At 37.3% G+C, this 21,454-nt stretch overlaps 1 protein-coding gene across 1 annotated transcript; it reads right to left on the bottom strand.

Moving 5' to 3' along the window:
- Positions 1–1,725: 1,725 nt before the first annotated feature.
- LOC112555043 (cullin-3-like) lies at positions 1,726–20,735 on the bottom strand. Its single transcript, XM_025223186.1, has 21 exons — positions 20,660–20,735; positions 20,303–20,536; positions 18,122–18,319; positions 17,625–17,738; positions 16,067–16,227; positions 15,322–15,436; positions 14,516–14,647; positions 14,085–14,132; positions 12,619–12,667; positions 12,227–12,375; positions 11,345–11,521; positions 10,923–11,093; positions 10,544–10,651; positions 9,670–9,791; positions 9,002–9,227; positions 8,771–8,888; positions 8,519–8,587; positions 7,990–8,065; positions 7,618–7,687; positions 7,279–7,385; positions 1,726–6,793 (listed from the first exon to the last, which is right to left on the bottom strand). Exons 2-21 carry the CDS (start codon positions 20,363–20,365, stop codon positions 6,769–6,771), a joined length of 2,298 nt encoding a protein of 765 aa, XP_025078971.1. The 5' UTR covers positions 20,366–20,536; positions 20,660–20,735; the 3' UTR covers positions 1,726–6,768.
- Between the last annotated feature and the right edge of the window lie 719 nt (positions 20,736–21,454).

The raw sequence follows: 21,454 nt of genomic DNA, 5'->3' as shown, positions 1-21,454 counted from the left end.
CAAAGGTGCCGCCACACTATCATGTTTAGCGTTGTGCTGGATAACTATCTTACTGACAATATTGTGTTTATGAGTGTCACGACCCAGGCTTGTACACGTTGATGTTAACAGCTCATGTTGTTTTTTTTTTGTATGGTTGACACTGTGTATGAAGATCTCATCGTTTTACTGAAAGTCAAAGACTTGCCTGTGCTGTATAAGTGACTGGATAACAATCCCTTTTGAAATTCTTGAGTAGGGTGTGGGAACGAAGTTTGCACGGCATGTTTGAACAAAGCAGAGACCTCTTTCTATATATATCTGAACAAAGTTAATCCACTGGCGTTTTTAGCCAGTATCTTTAGGATTTCTAAATGAGTACGAACTGACTCCACCTGAGTGTAGAACACTCAGAAACAGCACTGTGTGTCCTCGTCTGTTTTCTTTAACCGAGGCTTCGCATCTTTCCTCTTAGAATCTTTCCTCTTAGCTTATGCAGATGGTATTTACAGAAATATCACTCTTTTGTCACTTCCTGTTTTCTTCACAAATCCAGGTGTGATTAAAAAAGTAATCATTATATTTTTCGTTCCTTTCATCATAAAATACCACCGGAATGGTTTTTTATGCTTTATGTTCTATTTGCAGCCATTTTCGCTGAGCGCTCGGGTTAGTCTTTAACTGTCAAAACGAAAGGACTGTTTGACTCGAGGTTCTAGGTCAAAAGTTCCTGGTAACGGGGAACAACTGAACCCTTATTACTGGAAGCCTACACAAATATACAGCTGTCAATATTTGTGATTACAGTAAATTGACTTGTTTCCTGCTTGTCGTTCTGTGCAGACTTATGACACTCTCCATCCTTATCTCATACAGTGAACATAGAACCACTGATTGTGTACAAAACACTCGTAGGACACCAGCAACCTCTACTTTCAACACTCAACCGACGTAAGCTGATCTTTGGCCATGTGACCCGGCACGACACCCTGTCGATGAGCCTCTCCTCCAAAGCACCTTGAGGGGTAGCCGACGCCGCGGTGGTCATAGAAAAAAACTGGTTTACTAACGACAAAGACAGGACTGGTCGTCCTGTACAGGACCTGCCATCGCCCACAATAGGCAGGAATGGCGGACCTGTCATCTGCGCGTGACCCCCCTGATTTGCGTTGGTCAAGGGACGACTGACTGATCTTTTTTTCCCCGATTCCTCTTTATCTTTTATTACTTGTCCGCATAAGTTGTTTCTTCTTCCATCCTTCGCACTCTGTTAAGCGCTGAGAGCATGCTCCTCATTGGGCGGGATTCATGCACTTTGTAAATTAGGTTTATCATTATTAAATACATAAACAGCAAAGTAGACAAGATCTGGAGAAGCTAAGCACACAAACGTTTAAAAACCGGTTTGCAAGCCAAAAGCAAAGCTGCGGTTTATCTTTAAATAATTTTTTGAATCCTTTTTTTGTTTGAAGGAGAAGGGAGGTTTTGAAAAGTGGAATATTCAGCTTTTGAATTTTCTTTCAAAGTTACCACTGCCTTGACAGACTGCTCCATCACGCAATCCAGGAAGTCATATACAACAGCACGATAATTTTTTTTTAATGGGCGTGGGGAGTGTCGGAGGATAAAGTAAGTGAATGGGATGAATGAATGAAAGAGCTAGTTTTTCCTGTGAAAAAGAAAACAACTGTCTAACGATCGTCACAATGATCACTGCCATACACTGATCACAAAACAAGCCACGCGTCATTGTGAAACGTTTTACTTTTTCAGATGACACGTTGTCTCAGGCAAATAAGACAAAAAAACAAAAAAAGTACCACACGTCCAAAAAAAAAGTTGTAGGGACCCAATCAAAAGGGATACAACGTTAAGTGTATCACATGACAATGCGTCTAAGTATTTAATTAACTGCATCCTTTTATTTCAATTTTTTTTAATGAACATAGTCACACATTGTTGCTTGGAACTTTCTTAAATTCACAAGGCATCGTTCAACCTCATTTTCTTCTTCACAAACATCCTAGCTACACTCAAATTTCACCCAACTTGCGCGCACATTCAATTTAATACAAAAACAAATCACAGGAAAAAATAAAATAAACACACAAGGCATTAGATTCAGCTTAGCCCGCAACGGTCTTCCTCACCACCACCGCCCATCCCTGAAGAAAATTAAACCTGATGGTGGGCTGCTCTTCTTCTCAGTCGGGACACAAGGAACAGGCAACGCTATAGTTCTCGTTTATAATCTGAGAAAACTTTTACAAGATGAAATGCCACGCTACGTGCAGCAGCAACAACACAACAAAAAATAGATGTTTAGGAGCGTCACCATCATTTCTATTATGATTTATGATTGTTTGATCATGCTGTAATGACACGGCTGTAGGGTCCACAAGACTTCATGCATCACGAGATGGATCTTACTATTGCAGACAGTTGGATCACTGCGATAAAAAGTTGTTGGCGTCTCTTGTGTCACCAATATTATCTACTTTTTTCTGTTCTGATCATCACAGTTTAGGGTCGGCATCTCACTGCACTCCTGCCGAAGTTTACACAAAAGCGCTATTCTAAAAATGGAACACGTTTGCTTGCACTCCCCTCCACCCGAACTCCAACCCAAACCCTTCACCGTCTAGCGTAGCAATATCTAAAGGGATAAGATCGATTAGCCGCTCCTATGGTCGTCCGATTTTAAGGGTAAAAATGATCCCACTGAAACTTGTCCTGGACGGAACAAAAGCTGTGGTGCAGTGACAACAGACTACCTCGACCTCCCCAACACCCGAGACGTCTGGGAAAGAGCTGGGTCAGAGGTGACACAGAAATCAGAACTCTGGGCAGATACCGGAACAGATCCCAGGTGAAGTGATGAGGAAGGAATCATTGAAAGACACCAATAGGTATTAGAAGCCCACATATCCCCAAGCTCGCAGCCTTCGTCGTAGGGAACATCGAGGCGTGTTGCTATGCAGCACCCGTCTATGTATGCTCATGGGGATGTGTGTGTTGGGGGATGGGGTATCCGTACCCAGGCGACCTCTCAGAGATCCTGTTTGGATCGACGATTAACTTTAAGCCGCCACTATGTCAAGTGGGGAAACCGTCCACTGCCTGGCTTGATAAGATTATCTCCCCTCACTCCTCCATCCCCTGACAACTGGGTTGACATCTGCAGCCTCCGTGCAGATGACAACCTAGTGAGCACAACATCGGAATTAAAGTCAAATCCTCGTCTACATCAGCCACGAGGCTGCTTCGAGATCGCGGTAAATCTGACCAACGTGTGCCAGGCCAGCCGGGGCAGTCTTACCACAGTCTCCAATGAAAGACAAGGTTCTGTTCCCCGACTGCAAGGCATTTTCCGCAGTTCTAACCTGACCAACACTTACACCAATTCCGGATTTAGCAGATTCCCGACAGACTTTTGCAAAAGATAGGAATGTTGTCCCATCGTCAGGAAATTTTGCGCAAAGAAAGCACCATTGTGATTCTTTCGTTTTTCGTTAGCAACACGGGGCGTCTTTATGCGTTAGCTCAAAACAATTTCTGGTGCTGTTCGTCCTCATCGACACAACGCTTTTGTGATTCAGGCTTAAGAAATATAACAGTAACAATTTCCCTAAAACAAAGAAAGAAAACGAACCGAAGAGGTTGGGAAATAGTTTTCCTAAAGAACATTTTTAGGTGCAAAGCCGGTTAGGAAATATCCCTTTCTCACTTAAACGACTGACTATAGAAACAATTATGGCACATTTCTATGGGGCAACAGCAACAAGTTAGTTCAGTTCTGGCACACCCCTGGAAGTATTTCCACCAGGCAGAATAAAAGAAAAAATGGTCGTGATTTCTGTGGTAGCCCAACGCTAGCCTTTGCAGTCTCAACATAAGCTCACACTTTCCCAAATATCCTTTTTGCTGGTAATGTCACATTTTTCAAATAATAATAAAGCTGTAATCTGTTAGCTACTTCATGTGATGTGTTAATGCCTATTTTCCATCTTTAAAACTTGCATCTTTACCATCCCTTCTCAGTCTCTTTTGGGTGTTCTTCAATCCCCATATTTTGTTTTTAGTTTCAAAATAGAGAGAAAATATAATTAAAGTGCAAGCGAAAAAAAAAAAAGCAAAAGTGGAAGCTTGTTTTCTATGGTGGCATCATTCATCAACAATATAGTGGGGTCATAAGACTTTCTCTAAGCAGAAATGCATTCATAAGCATCTAAAGCTATAACACACCATGGTAAAAAACAAAGGCGAAGATGTATAAACAGTTTTCACACTATAACGCTATTTTATAGACGAGTGAGCTCAGCATTCAGCAGTCAATCTTGACCCTTTTTTCCCCTCCAAATAATGTCTAAACCTTTCTCTGACAAGATGCTTGCATTTTTTTTCTCCTTTTCCAAAGATGATTAAAAATGTAGCAAACAGATTTATTAAAACATTTGTTTGTGAAAGAGGTAATCAGATAAAATTAAAGTACATTGTTTCCTTAGTATATATGCCCATAGCTCGTTAGGACTAAAAAAAATCTAGCAGCTTGCGCAAAAAAAAAACCCAACAAAAAAACAGCTTCAGTAATAACACGCTTCTATGAAATGCCCATCTGGACACAATTGGATGCAAAATACTTATGCAATACTCTTGATTTAGAGAAAAGTTGACAGTGCTGAAATCAAGCTGGACTGCAAGTGCAAGTGCAACCACACTAGAAGCAATGATGCACATCACCTTTGGACTCAAGTTTTCTTCAAGTCAACGAAAGCAAAAGTGTACCCAGAGTTCAAAAGGTGCATTATTTTTGTTGGAAGGAAACAAGCTGAAAAGCAAGAATCGCATTTGCATCCATGGCATTTGGTGTATGAAAGAAAATTGAAACCAAACAAAAACCGGGTGCCGTGTGCCAATGATTGCTTCACAGTGCTTTCTCCTGGTTCTTTCACTTTACATCATGTGTGCACCACTCATTTTTTTCACAACTTCCTGGACAAGAAACTCAGTTGCTGTAACTACTTTAGGGACCATCTGGTGAACATCCCCCAAGTTACACAGCCAAGCTGCCTTTAACGTTGCAGAGTAATCTGTAAACACTACAATGCTTGGAAAAAAAATGTAATCAACCAATCACCATGCAGAGCTTGAGACTGTTGTTTTTCCTCTTCTGGAAAATGTGTTGTGTCTGTATGGACATGTAAGGAAAGATCACATTCACCCAGCAACAGCACACCACACTCTTTCCACACTACTAGACGTGAACAGCTTTGCCAGCATACCAATTAAGGCAACACCAACATTCTGATTCTCAAGCACAAATCTAACAAAGTGAATTCAAGGATATTGGCCACCTTTTAAATTTTAGCACTAAACTACTTTCAGACTTCGGGAGGAAAAAGCAGCATCCGGTTTCCAGGGTAAAATAAGGAATATAAATTAGTGGTTGGTACATCAAGCACTCCCAGCATGCTGCATGAGAGCCACAACTGATGTACGGAACAGAAACACTTTGACAAGCTAGGACATAAGTAACACAGATCATGAGAATCTTTAAGCCCTCACCTGGCTGTTACACAGAGCAATTTTATATGCCTAAGAATTAACCTGAGTATGACCATATTCACTCCAGGATCCTGATGACACTGAGGATCATCATGTCATTCCAAGCTCCAGAAACAAAACAAGGAAATCTGCCTTCACGAACATAAAAGACTTTTATGACCGACCAGGGAGGAGATGATTATACAATATTGCTAGTCAAGTAATTTATATTATTAAAAAAAAAACAACCCCACACTGGCCTCATGTAATACATGGGTGATACTTTAGATCTCTACCTGTTCTTCTGCCAAAAGCCAATGAGCAAACTATCTAACGATGAACCAACAATGCTTCAGGGTGCATGCAAATAATGAAATCATTCAATAACTTGCCATCTATCTTCAAGAAAAAAAAAAAAGAAGTACCAGGTGTATGATTTGCAAGCTGTAGTAAAGATGTTGTCGCTTTCTGACTGTAAACAAAAGGCGCAGCTAACAGAGGGTTAACTGTCTATCACCACAAGATTATCAATGCCATCTTATACATCCTGTAAGTTTCTGGTCCATGCCCAATAAAGTGCTATGCAGGAAATCCCCCCTAACACATCAAAACTAAAAACATATAATGATGCATATTTCAGCAGCTTGGTGTTCTTACTGGTGACGTTGGACATGAAGTGTTTTACCAAGTTCTGCATCTTTCACTGTCTGTATCATTCTGATAGGTTGCACAAAGTCAAACATGCAAAAACACATGCGCACAAAGATATATATACACATGAATGTATACACGCACACATGCAACCACACACGCATGCGTGCACACATGCACACAAACCACAGCCACAGACAGATCACAGGACAGGCAAGTTAAATGGAGACAGACAACGCCAGTTTACTCTCTTGCCCCTATCTTCACATGTCTTGCTATGACACCCAACCTGCTTGCAAAGCCTGCCTTACTATCATTACTGTCCCTGCAACCCCTCTCCCAAAACTGCCATACTCAGTCTCTTATCCTAACAATCCACACAAAGTACTGAAACAGAGTCTCTCTCAGTCCTAAACCTTCAGGAAGAATCAGTTACATAACTAACCGATGCAAGATGGCATCAACTATGCAATCACACCTTGCATAGCAAAATTTTTTCCAAGTTCCTCAAGTCCACGACCACCAGCATTATTTTCTCTTTTTTTCCCTCCAGTTTACAATTTGTTTTCCACAGTTGTCAAAGGTGTTGATTTTTCAAGCAACGTAAGTGTAGATTTTCCTACAGAAAGACAGATAAAGAATGCTCTGAGAACTTTTCTATCAAGTTGACATCTCTTTAAAAGAGCTTGTTGAAATATACTGTAGGTAAAATCTCACAGCAAAAAATGCACTTTGCCTTCAAGTACAGGCTTAACATCTTTTGTGTACCTGCAATTCTTACAAAAGAAGTACAATTTTTAAATATTTCCTCAACTATTTGATAGCTCCAACACCTTCTTACTGAAACAGATTTAAGAGATCTAATGCAAATACTTAACAGATTATTTAATCAACATAATAAATTTGCCATGTCTCACTCTTAACACGCAAATACTAAGTTTAGATACACAGATAAAGCAAGCGAACCTTCATGCTTTTCAGAAACTCTGCGCACCCTTCCTGCTTCTCAAAATATGCTTCTAAATTTGTAAATATATTAACTTTTGAAAAAACACCAAGCTCTGTGTATGCATGCATGTATGTTGAGCTAATAAGTGTCCTTACCTGTCCTCTTGAGAGCGTGCTAGGTATTCACGCTCTATCAAACCCTCAATGCGTTTCTTGATTACCACAGGACTGGGTAGGAACCTGGGCTTCAACATCTCGGTCACCTGAACAGTCATCAAATAAGCTAACAGAGCATTCCACGAGATGCAAGACAGTTAGCCAACAGCTATGATACATGAACAATACAATGAAAAGTGTACTCCTTTGCTGAAATGTTTCAGTGTAAGTGTTAGCACACGTTGAATATTTATGTATTCATTTGTTGATAAAGAAATGTAGTGCCCATATTTTTATGATGATCAGACTTTTGTGATAATGGATCAGAAGAAAGTTTACCTCTGTGACAAGAACATTATGCTGGAGTTTCTTTCGGGCCTTCATGATGCGGACTATTGCTGCCTCAATTGTAAGCTGCTGTTAAGGTCAACAATTTGAAAATAAAAGATGATTGCAGTTTAACCCTTGCAAATAGTAAAAATAAAAGCCACAATTCTCACAAGACTTTGTAAATATTTTCAATCTGTACAGAACTGCTATTGTGTACATGCACACTGACACAAAATGTATCAAAGAGCACGCAAAAGCATGTACACATAAGCACTCGCAACCTCATGCACCCAAAACAAAGTACATGCACATCCACCATACACAATCTGCAGGACAAAGTTTGACTTTGTGACCACACTATGATGGTGTTGAAAAGGATATTCATGTTTCCTATCTTCGTCCACTTTATTGCGCGTCTCTTTTCGCTCTGGCTCTGCCTCTCCTTTTGTGGAAGCCACTGGAGACATATTAATTAGTATGATGCCCTGAAGACTTTGCATGTTTAAAATATTTAGAACTCACCAATAACACTAGAAATCTTTAATGGACCATCTACAGCAAAATTTAAAAAAAAAGAATAACCTCCTACTAACTTGCAAACCAATCTAAAGATAACTTCAATATTTCTTTCTCCATTTATTTTTAGGTTCCTGGAAATGGAACATAAATTTAGTTTGGACTTAGGGCACTTTGGTGTGCCTCTGTCCATTCAAACAATTATTTTTTTTAAAAAAGCAACTGTGGTCATTCTGTCACATTATTGAATCAGCATGAATGTTAGGTAGTGCCATATACTTGCTTTTGTACCAATTTAAAATAAATTCCCAGACCCAAGCTCTGCTGCCTCAAGAATGCTTATTAACCAGGCTATCTATACCCCTAACATATCACAGCCATCTTTCTCACTCACCCATTTGTATCTTGACCCTTATCAGCTTGGAGGTAAACTGGTCATTCACAGTGAATAAATGGTCTGGCTCTGAAAAGTATATTTAAAAAATATTTGTACATTTATTCTCATGCAAACAGGTGTTGAGTGAAAAATGCTGAAACAAAAAAAATATATATATACTCCACCAATTTTTCACTCTCAACCTTCAATGTCTCTTCTTTGTGGAATGCTTCAATTAAAGAAAAAGAAAGTTCTGTTAGACTTCCTGACCTATCTCCTTTGTTTTTGGCTCTTTGTGCAAGACACGCTGAGCAATTTTTCCCACAGCAAGTGACTGAAGGGCTCGTATTAACTCTCTTTCTGGCATGTCTGTTTCTGTTTTGATCTCCTGCAACCCACAAATTACAGATAAACAACAGTTTAGTTCTTTGACAATGCCTAGACATTACAAACACACTTCAAATTTTCTTAAAGGACCTAAAAAATGAAAATGAAACTGACCTCAAATGTCCACTTCTCTCGGTTGTTAAAAAGGAGGAGGATGCACATCTGGTAAGTGGACACCTGCAGAATGTGTTTACGAGGACCTGCTGGCTTTGAGGAGCTGGAGGCACCACTCTCTGCCTGGTCATCACGCTTTTGCCCATAAAAAGATGCATGCAAATCAGCTGAACCAAGATGAGGCTGCAAAGTTAGCTGACGCCCACTATGCTTTTCTAGATAAAACCTGTCAACATAATGAAGGGCATATCCTGTTGAAACAACAGTGAAAACCACAGCTCTGAGAAGTGTGCTTCAGAAACCTCTTTTTGATATTTGCCTCATCTAATGTCAGCACACTTTGGTTAGAAAAATCCATGATTAATATACTAAGGAATGAGTTTTCCAAATCACAGTCAAGATGATTTGAAGGCTTATCTAGAGACAGCAAGAAATAATGAAGTCTAAGGCAAACAAATGTGATATGTAAATGAATGCTCTGTAAATGAAAAGAAAAATAGCTGTAAAGCCTAGAAACTGCTTAAAGCAATTGTAATCAGAAGTTGGTTAAATAAGAAATCCATAATCATTACAACACAAATAACAGAAAATTAAAACAGCAATAAACAAACACAACATTATTAGGCCGAAATTGTACCACAGTGCTTTTCTTCATGCAATCAGCTGACCTGCGGAAAGCATCAAATGCTATACGTGGGTCAGAAGGGATGTTTATGGGTGTTGCAGACTGCGTGGGCCAGTAGCCTGTTGTCAGGACTCGCACAGTCAGATCAACGCCACTTAGATTTACCTAGTAGACAGAAATTAAACTGTTTATACATTCTTCCTCTTATACCTGTCCACAGCTATGAATCTCATGCAATTTGCCCAATATCAGCATCTGAAACAGATTTTAGGAGCTGAACTATTTGAAATAAAGCAATACAAAGGATTAAAAAAGATAATTCTGTCAGAATTCTCAGTATTTTAATTTAAAATAATTCTTTTGACTTCTATGCATTGGAAACACCTTTCCTTTTTTCGCTGGTGAAAGATCACTGTGAAAGTGACCCACTGTTCTTCTCGCTGAACCACAAAACCATCATTAAAAACAAAAATAACAACCATTGCTTCACCATCAGAAGTACTAATTCCTTGTTGGTTTTTAATGGCATACAGCAAAATATACAACAGAGAGCCTTCTATTTGCGTTGTGCTCTAATGGATAACTTGATACCTCTCCCCGCTCCAAAGGCTTAAAAGAAAGATGCACAGGAAACAAATGCTGGCCACTGGGCAAAGTGCTGAAATTTCAAACCTTCAAAGTAACCTCAAGTCCCAGGATAACAGCAAATGTATTAGAAAATAATTCTGGACTTAGTTCCACAGGTTGGCCAAAGTTCTTATGTCCTGAGCACTTGGCGCAAAACCACTAGTTTCCTGTAACCTTCACACACAAATGTACCAAATGATCAAGTATTTGTCTGAGTCTGAATGGCCTTATGCCAACTTACATTTTATTACAAGTGAACTCGGAACAACTGACAGTATTTCAACTTTTACCCCAACACGCTGCACATAAGATTTGAATTCTTCATTGATTCCAGCAGAAACAGTCATGTCTTTAAACATTCCTTCCAATTTTGAGGTAAACTGGCAGCCACACTCAGTCTGCAAAAGTAAAAAAAAACAAAGTTACATCAGCATTTTAAACGCTTTTGCTTGTGCATCAATAAATCATTCCTCTTGCTGAACCAAATTTTACAAACACAACATGATCACCACACATACTGCTTCCAGTGAAGGAAGAAGACATCCGGTGTACCTAAAAAATGCAGTAGTTCTCTCCAGCCATTAGGCTCACTCCTTAGTAATATATCTACCTCCCTAAAGCTTTAAATATGAACTGAAAACTGACTCAGAAAGCATAATATTCCCTTACCTTTAGCTTAGAAATCATGTTCTTTTCTGAATCATCAGAACCACTCTTGTTGAGAAGTAACCGACGGGCTAGATGCTGCTTGTAATAGCGCTCAAAAACATCCTTCTCTTGCAGGTAGCGGAAAAGGACCATGCTTTTGTCAAGCACAACTTCTATCTCCTGTTCTGACATCTGTACATGAATGCCAAAGGATAAATACAAAAATTTATTTTAAGACTTGACCCCAAAATGTTTACCTCTAAATACCATCCTCTAAACTATTTGCAATAACATCATACACACTTGCTTGATACTGAACTTGAGATTTAACTTGACAGTATCCAGCAAAAGTGATATCTCAAACAAAAATTTAACTCTGTATCAATGGCAGAAAAAGTTTATCTACAGAAGCTATTAACATATTTGGTTTTCAATTTACTTACCCCCTTAACACCTTTTTTAAGCTTGTCATCAATGAAAAGTGACAGGTACTCTGGAGACTTAGGGTTGAGGTTGATGAAGTATTCAAAGCCCCCTGAGATCATCTGCTTGAATTGCTTGTCTTCGTTGAAAGATTCATGAAGGAAGTGGTTAAAACGGTCGTTAAGGTCAAGAAGGTTCTGGAACAGTTACAAAACCAAGAATAATCTGAGCATGGCATTACAGCCCACAAATGCATCTGTACCCACTGACATTAGGTTGATTGGAAAGTGCTTCCATCTTGAGACAATTTCTCACTAAGGGGCACAGGGGTGATGATCAGAGATGGAGGCAGAGAAAAACCTCCATTGGCAGCCCTGCAAACAAGTGTCCTCCTTCGACATCTGAATCCAGGCCCTTTCACTACAGTAGTGACAAGTATCTTGACCACTACACTACCAGGCACCCCACAACTAACAATACCAAACACTTATGAAAAAACCTGAACTGTAGTAATCTATTTACTGCTAGTCTGTCACCGATGAACTATACAGCAATGAATGCTGCAGATAGGCTCCATGTTTTCCTTTTAAAAAAAAAGGAGTTGACAACAGTATATTATTAAAACCTTAAAACACATTTTATTTTTCTGGAATTAATAAAGGCCTTTCCTTCAAAATGATCTACGTTTGTAATCGAACAGACGATTTTTACAAACCCAACTAGAGAAAACTGGCTCATGCAGTTCACTCCCCTGGTTTCAACTTAAACAGACCTGCTTTATCAAGGCATTTTCAAAAACAGCAATTCAAAATCTCACTACCTAGTTATAGTATTTGAAAAACAAATGCAACAGATGATAAATTAATAAACAAAACAATGCTGATGCCAGCAAAAATTCCTACCTGGACGTAAGTGATAGCATTCTTGCCTTCCTCCCCCTCTTCGATAACAAGAGCACGTCCTTGCTCTCTGAGGTATTTGCTAATGCAGTTGCACATGGTGCGTAATCCATTGTACACACGAAAGAACAGCTTATACATGCAGGCTAAGTCTGAAAAAAAAAAAGTTCTTTGAGACTCCTCAAACACTGAAGGTGGAGGTGGGTAAGCCCCTATCAACATGTGAAGACATTATGAACAATTAAACTGATCAAATATTTAAAAGAAAAAAAGATATATCTCATGTGAGGCTATTTCAGATCAATCACACATAAGTAAATATAAAGTAATATATATTCAAATTCTGTATGCTCTATACCTGTAATCATAAATACAACCAGATCACAGATAATTACCTTCAGTTTTGTTGTTTTCAAGCATATGGACCACACCTGAATTCTCCATCTGAAAAAGGCACAGGTGTGTTAATGAATAAAGAGGCAGCAAACATTCGAAATGCCCAGTCCCTTTTGAGAATAACCATCTAAATAGTCTTTCAAATGACACTGAAGAATGGTACTTACAAGCACACTCATCCTGATTAAAGTGTCAAAAAGATTATTTAAATAATAAAAATTAGTTGTCATCTCTTTAAATTATGTCACAATCTCAACCCCCAAGTTAGGATTGTGCGTAGCCATGCTGCCTTGTTTATTCAGTCAAGTTCCCTTCTGTGAAGCATAGTGCCAAAGCTAAGGTGGTAACTTCATCTAAGAATCATGCAAGCTACCAGTTCTTGGCCTTTCTTGACAATTACCAATGAAATTATTAATTGCATACAGATACATTTTTGTCATCTACAGCTCCCCTCTTCAAATTTCTGATGTTTTAAATAACCATTTTTAACAATTGCTTATTAAGAGTGGCCATTTGTTAGTTTTATTTTTCTTGCAATTCTATCTAGAGATATTTAATTTTTCCATTATCTTACTATTTTTTGCCAATTTATTATATGAAGTACAAATGAAAAACAGGAAGTCATTAAATGTATATTTCTGGTTTTATTTGTGGTCACATGCAAATTCTTTACCAGAAACCCTTCAGGGTGCCATTTTCACACTTGAACTAGATTATCCAACTTGTCTATTTTAAAAAAGTACATTTATTGACTCCAGCTGTTTAATTTTCAAGTTTTAAAAAAGTAATTACAATTCAATAACAACACACATGACAAAATATTCAAGAAAACTGAATCAAGACATACAAAATCAACTGGACATGCATTATCAGTTTTAAATCATAAACAGAAAAACATAAAACATAAATTACAATAACTAGGGGTCAGGACAATCATAGACACACAGCTTTCTGATAAAGAAATTCAGAGATGCATTATTTCTTGAGGACAAATGGTAATAATTCAAGATGAGTTGCTTCCAAAAATGGTCATTACCTGTCCTGAATGCTTCATTTCACAGCCAAAGGCCTAAAGTATAAATTAGTTAATTACATTAATACTATTTGTGTCAGTGTACTGCAAATGGAGATAGGGAGGACCTAACAATGCCCTTGTATTCCAGGTCTGGGCATTGGTAAAGTAATGAGCTCATGCAAGCACAGTAGTAAATCATTGTAAGAAATAATGAACCCTTCCCCTAACAGCAGTTTTCACCATAGATTTCCCTCAGTCGTTGCTATCCTGTTTTTATCTCTCTATAAATATTTATTATTACCTTCAACATGTCAATGTCATTCGTTCCATTTTGTTTTAAAGTTGTTCTATTTTATAATGGTTACTCAAGTACTTATGCATTTGCTCCATTCCTTTCCCAATACCAGCTGACCAAGAACATAAGTGGAAGAGATAATTAGTTGGACTTACCTCTACAATTGTCTTCATGTGTTTGCTAATCAACTCCTCTTCTAAAACCTGGAAAAATATAACAATAACTGAATTTATAAAGGGAATTTGCAAAGGACAGAAGAATAAACAACAGTACTGACCACAAATAGAATCTTGTAGTCAGTGAGATATCAACCTTACAAATGAAGGTGGGTGAGGTAAGTTGGCAAAACAGAAAAGAAGAAATAAAGAACAGACCATTTGCTTCACTTCTAGTTTCTGTTCCATTCAGCTCCCTTAATTTGATAACACCATTTAAAAAAAAATGTGCAAGTCAGTGAACAAGCAATATGAATCAATGATGCCAGTTTTCAAGAACACCTTTCTAGAACCATCACGCTAAACTTGAAAACATGAATGATGGTGATAATGTTGCTACAGTGACTTGCATCACCACATTTTATACATACTTTGACTATAGGTTCCTCTGTGGATTTATCCAAATAATGTGTTGCTCTTTCCGCTTCTTCATTAATACGAGCTTCCACTTTCTTAATGTAGACAGAAGCACTATTCTCAGCGAGGAACCTTTGACTTTCCCGCTGTTATAGATCAGTTGAAAAAACATTAATGAGCTAAAAGCACATTCATTTACTGTAAAATAAAGTTTCCTGCAAAGTAGTTACAGAATGCAAAAAAGAAACAACAAACTAACCACTAAAACATGCCATGTATCCTGTTTCACTTGAAAAATCTTAGGCAGCATTTTCAATTAAGTTTCTGCTTAAAAAAGTTAATTAACAGCATTAATAATGATACTTAATGCCTAATACCTTGCTTTAAACATGCACATGGAAAGTTGTGAAAAAGGTTAAGAATGTAATAAGCGACTATTAAACAGTCATTTTTATAAATAGCATGACTTGTACTTTGTATTATTTAAGTCCATTAAAAAAAGTAAAAAAAACATCACAAACAAGCAAAAATTATTTAGGACCTATTTTTTTTTGTGATTCTGTAGACTGGCTAGTGGTTAAGCACCTCTCAACATTTTGTGAATTCCTTGGTTTTAATTCTGAGTTAACTCCTTAATTCTGAGTTTTAATTCATTGTGCAAGGCAATAAAATGCTACAAATTTAAGGTGCTAACTACAATTAATAAAAACTGTAATTACTTATGTGTAAATAAAAGGAGAAAGGAAAAAAAAAAGCACACAGTAAAAGAAATAATTTATTTCTATCAGAAGTCATAAACCACAATTGGTACATCACTTACTCTGTAAAACTCTGCTGACTGTTCAAGGAAAGGTTTTTCAAAATCCTCTTCGTATACTGAACGTGAATCGATACCCAGAATCATAAGCATCTGACAGGCATTTTTGACTGCCCCTCTGAGGAAAAGAAAACAACACTATATTTAACCTATTAATGGAAGGAGAATTTATTCGTTTTTATGTCATGTCAACAAATCTTCATCGTGAAAACAGAAGGGAAAAACAACTTATTGGTGGCATAAATTCGATGAAGAAAATATATCCAAACTTATGCATTGCAATTACTCAGAATATGCCTAAAGTAAACTTATTTCTGTGCTGCCATAAAATATATCCATTTGAAAATGGTTATCAAGTCATTTTCTTTCGATCTCTAATTTTGACAATCTTTTTCCATTATTAAGAGATTTTGAGCAATAAACGGCGAATAAACATGAACAAAGCAGCATTCTATAGCTTTCTAACTTGCGTATTTTGTAAAGTTTTGTTAACTTACCTTCTCTTAAAAAAATAGCAACATTTTACTCTTTGATACATGGACTCCAGGGTTTTAGTATGGATTCAAATCCATGTTGAAACCCTACACTCCACATATCTCACAGAACATATTGCCAAAGTTTCACAAGTTATGTTCACAAGATCATTAAGGAAGCTAAAAAGAAAAGTACAATGACAAAAGAAAAACTGCCAGTATTGTCTGTCTTAAATGTTATTTCTTCAGATAGAAAACTTGAATCTATTCTGTACCTGTCCACCACCTCCCCCCTGCGTTCTTTGGCAACCATGTCAAGAAGTGTAAGCCGCAGATGATCACGGATAGTTGGATGACGCACAACTTGATCACGGAATATAATCAACCCCAGGTTATAGACATTGTCAACATTGTTTTGTTGCACATACACCCGATCCTGCAACATTAAAAAAGTCAAATGAAAGTTTAAAAGATTTTGCCCTAGTTTCATGACAATATATACACATTGACAAATATCGAAGTGTTCCAGAAACAAAAATTAATAAAATTCTGGCAGTTTTTGAAACCTTTAACTATTCAATCAGAACTGATGTAGAAGCTTGAAACGTCTTAACCAGTGAGCAGAAAACTAATTTTAAGTACCAAACATGCACAGATACACACCTATGAAATGGAAACAAAGAACTAGAATGCTATGCATTGACAGCATGTTACTAATTTTCAGCAACTACCAGAAAGACAAGCCATAATGAATGACATCAGAAGCAAAGATGACTACTTTCTGACAAAAGAAACACCAAGATATTACATTATTTAAAAAACAGAAGAAATAGCTGCACGATGGAGCGCAGCTGCTTTAGTAAAATATGCATAATCTTCACTGCCCTAAAAAAGGTGGACTGTAATATTGACACCCCTGCTGGTAACATCACAGAGGTACTACTGTCAACAGCTCAGGAAGTGCTAGGGCAATAAAGAAGCAAAACATAACCCACATGAACAACTTTTAGACCTGTGACCAAATTAGGATCTTGAAGAAAGAGAGTAAAAGCAAACTGAAAGCAGTTTCCAAGTAAACAGTAAACTGTAGCATCAAGGCAGGACAATTATCCTGCCATGTCTTAGCTAAATACTATAAGCCCTTGACATTTGGACAGTGCTTTCATATTCTCAAACTGAAAACAGATAGCAAAACATTTTCATAGCCAGATCTATTACACTTTTGAACAGGAACTCAAGAGATTCAAGTCAGTGTATGGATGTATGAGAGAAGAATGTGAGCTGTACATATAGTCATTCATTCCTGAAGTGATGCATGTATCGTATTTGTCTCCTGCCGTATTCTGTGAAAAAGTTATAATGAGCTCCACTCTGAAATTTCTTTCTTCAGAGATAATAAAATCATTAACATTTAAGTCCATAATTATGGGAAATCAATAATGGGCGTAAATGAAAGGAATCGGGGAAGAGATTGTCGGGTGGTTATAGGACTGGCATCAAACATGAAGCCATGCTTGTTTGATATCCATGTGGTAAAGCAAACTTATTCCTACTTGACCCTAGGTGTCAGAAATAAGTACTTAATTCCACAGAGGGTGGAAAATGTAAGGCAAAGAGGGAGAGGAGATGGGCACCACTCTCACAAAAAGTTGGCCCCAAGAAAAGGTTAGTTTCTAACGTCTCAGTCCCCAACAAAGGTTAGGGGATGAATTCTTTTTTTTTTTGAGGGGAATCATGAAACACAAATTATTACCACCAATACACCATTAAGACACTTCCTGGAAAAAAAAAGACTAAAGAAGAACCTAACCTCTAAAACCCAAAGTTATTTACCATGTACATGAGAATGTCCCGAATCATGACCATTGAAGTTTGATGATCATTCCAGGCCATGTTGAGGGTTTGTAAGAAATTGTTGTTCAAGGCAGCAAGAACATCTTCACGAACCTACAGGAAAAAACTTATATATTAAGACCTAACTTATGCCTTTCAACCTGCACTTTTCATGGTAATTGAGCCTGTGCTCCAAATACACTAAACTTATGATATATCAAATAATAAGCAAAAATATTATAATCAAATATTAGCCATCATCAAGAAATTAAGAAGTTATTCAAATATGAAGACAAGAAATTTTACAATTCTATCCTGACACTGACACTTTAAGACAGTCACAGGAATTTTTTTTTTTTTCAAATCAGGAAACTGTGTCACTTTCTAGCATAGTAAACCTATCAGTAATCTAGCCTTGTCTTTCACCAGGCTTGCAAAATTAACAAGCAGAAACTTAATTTATGATATGGATAGCACAGTAAATGTCGAACACAAACCTTGTGAACAAGGTGATCTGTGACAACATCCCTGAGACCTGTGTACAGCTTTTCTCCATGTTTATGCAGCACCATGGTGTATGCATTGCGATACAATTCCTCAAAACTTAGTCCACTGTTGTTCTTCTTCTGAATCTCCTGAATGGCATTCTTCAGCAGGTTCCATATGTTGTTCACATACTTCTCATCCATGGTCATCTGTATGCATAAAAAACAAAATTCAGAAACAGAGATTTGGGGAAGTGGATTATTTAGTGTAGTGGATTGGGCAACTGTATCTGAACCCAAAGGCGCACACACTAGCTGATTCAATACCTCATGAGGCAGTGCACTTTTTCCAGCTATGGAAGGGCTAGCTAAGAAAGTGAAGGCGAGGAGATAGCCACTGTGCTCACAAAAAAATCTGGCCTCAGATGACAATGATAATGTTGTTGACAATAAGCAGGAGGATGCTTGTACAGCGCAGAATCCCAGGCTTTCTATGCTTCACATTACCAGGTCATCAATATGGAATACAACTGATAGGAAAAGGGTGTAAAATAATTCTGTCTTGCTTTTTCTCCCTGAAAACATGCATATGTTTACACACACACACAAGTTCCAGAGTTTAGATCCAGAAAAGAATCATTCATTATAAACTTTATAATGCATACTTTTGGCAGGTGCAGGATAGTGTGGTCTGCCGAGGAAAAAAGATGACTCGATGGAGAGTAACTGAGAGCCTATTAGATATTGAGGCAGGGAAGGAGCCACACCAGAAACTTTGACATATCACAACCAGTTTGTAATCAACTTGGGCTTCATCAGGATGCCAATGAAGCCTACAAAGAAGAAGTGCTATAATGTGATTACGATTTTTTAAACCTGAGAACAAGGTGTGCAGCAGAGTTTTGAATTCTCTGTGGTTCATCAATTGTGTGGACTGACAGTAAGTAGCGATCTGACATTTATTGTCTGGAAAGACCTAGTAAAACAAACAAGCTGCTGTTGCTTGACCACCAAGAAACAGTCTAACAACCATAAGGTAATAGGACTATACACCTTTAGATTTAGATGAATCATCTAACAACTTAAACTAATTTAGAAAATGAAAGGAGAGTGCATTCAACACATGAGGATACATGCAAGTATGCTATATGTGTCTACATAGTAAGTGCAGGTAAGTGCATTTGCACAGATGTTAGAAGTACTAGATTTTGTTTTCTCTTCCATTAAATGCTATCCTAATTATAATAAACCTTTATGGGAATACTACTATCCCATGTGCTGTATTTAAGTTTTTTCCTTTTGAAAAGCTTTGGCAATAATAATCAATAATTCAAATGCTAACATACAAAACTATGGTTTACATGCATGAACAGTGAGCACTACACTCTAAATGAAGTGCTCCTCTAGATTATAATTACTGCATTATATCCTCTTAAATAAACTAGTGCAAGTTGATCCATATAATCAAATATTAAAGTAACAATATTAGTTACAATTATTCTGATTATAAATGCCTATGTTATGATTGTTTTAAAACATTTGTTTTAATTATTCTGCAAAGGTGATCTTGGAAAGTATAACAATCATTTTACAGCATTTTTTTTCAGATGTGTTAATTCTAGATGTGTGGTCATGGTCTGATGTGCACACTACTTAGTTTAATGAATAAGATGTTGTAAATGTTTCTAATTACTGAGGTTTCATTTCTGAACATGATCAAAGTGATGCATCAGATACATCCCTTTTAAATTATTTCTGCATTAATAACATAAATAACAGGCTGACTTCACCTCTCTACTTAATATCTCAATAACTCTAAGAGTATTAAATCAAAAGGTTGCCAGCCGCCACAACAGCTGTGGCATATTACTTTCCTTATATGTTGCTATAAACAACATTGTTGAACTGCTGTCATTAAAGAAATGATAAGTTAAGCAGAAAATAGTGAAATAGACTGCAATTATTGGGACTTAATGTTAATAATCATTAACGTTTTATGTTGCTCTTGCAAGTACTTGTGGGCCTCGACTGTTGTATTTGACAACCACTTAGACTGTGTCAAAACACTTTGCAATCGTTTTTCGCGATGGCTTCTAAAATAGGAATTTTGACTGGAAATTAGGTAACACTTATGAAATGTGGAACCGTATTATATTCAAAATAAACAAAAGAACTAGTAAAAATGTGACTCACGGGGAAAGCTCTGATACGCATTTTGGTATCTTTTTTCTGGCTACGTGCTCCTAACCCAGACATTATTTCCGTCTCCTTTTTTCCCAGGCGAGGTTCTTCGGATGTCTACAAGGCGAACTTGCGCTGAGTTGACCAGATGCCAAATGAACTTAAGCTGTAGACTGTAGCTGAAAATGTTTAATGATCTTCGTTAGGTCTGTTCACATTTCGCCATAATTTCTCATGACTGAATTTCTGAAACAAACAATGAAAATTTCACGTTCATTTCTGCTAGTCGTTTAGGGGCTGCAACACGCAGTTATAGCCTTACACTATAAATATAGTCCCAATATATTTTAAGTTATTCCAAACAATTACCGGTCTAGTTTGTTCCAATAAAGTTGTTTTATCGAAAGACCTGATGTTTTTTCATCATTACCATCTGTAACGCTTAGAATACTGCAATACTGTTCACGCGCAATGATAATAATATTAAAGGTTCATAAGGTTATATCCGGTCTATTATGTTAGTGTATAAAGCACCAATTCTCAAAATAGCCTCATATCTTCTTTCAACGCGACGTTTTACCTTACAATGACAATTTTACATTCCATCTATAAAAAAAAAGTAATTTGGTTTTCAAATAAATTTTGTAAGAAAGGTAATAAAAATATTTTCCGAGGCGGCCACGCCTACTTGAGATAGTACAAGTTGAAAAAAAAAATGTGTGATTATCTGCTTAGGCTGGAAACATCATAAATAGTAAAGTTTATCCTTCCTCCTTTGGCTCTATCCCTCCACGGACGTTTATTTAGGGATAATAGTTCGTGGTCCCTCGACTCCTCTCACAGCATATGGATTATGCAGTATCTGCACATCGATGTCTTAGTGTAATAAATCCCAGTGTAATATATAAGCTTATGTTAACAAGGCTGAGTATAACCATCTCTTCATACACACAGATCTTATCGCTATAGCAACACTAATAAATAAATTATTGATGTAAATTAAATATTTGCGTATATATTTCTATGTGTATGAATGCGTGCTTGTGCATATTCAGTGGTCTGTAAAGGTGAATATGTATATTTGGTCTACACCCTACAAAAATTAACAGGTATATATATACCAAACGTTTACTGAAATATTTTTCTCTAACGCCAATTTGTGAA

This window comes from Pomacea canaliculata, linkage group LG14 (genome assembly GCF_003073045.1).
Source record: "Pomacea canaliculata isolate SZHN2017 linkage group LG14, ASM307304v1, whole genome shotgun sequence".
Lineage (NCBI taxonomy): Eukaryota > Metazoa > Mollusca > Gastropoda > Architaenioglossa > Ampullariidae > Pomacea > Pomacea canaliculata.
Note: the sequence above shows the minus strand (reverse complement) of the source record. Positions and strands in the feature narration are given on the sequence as shown.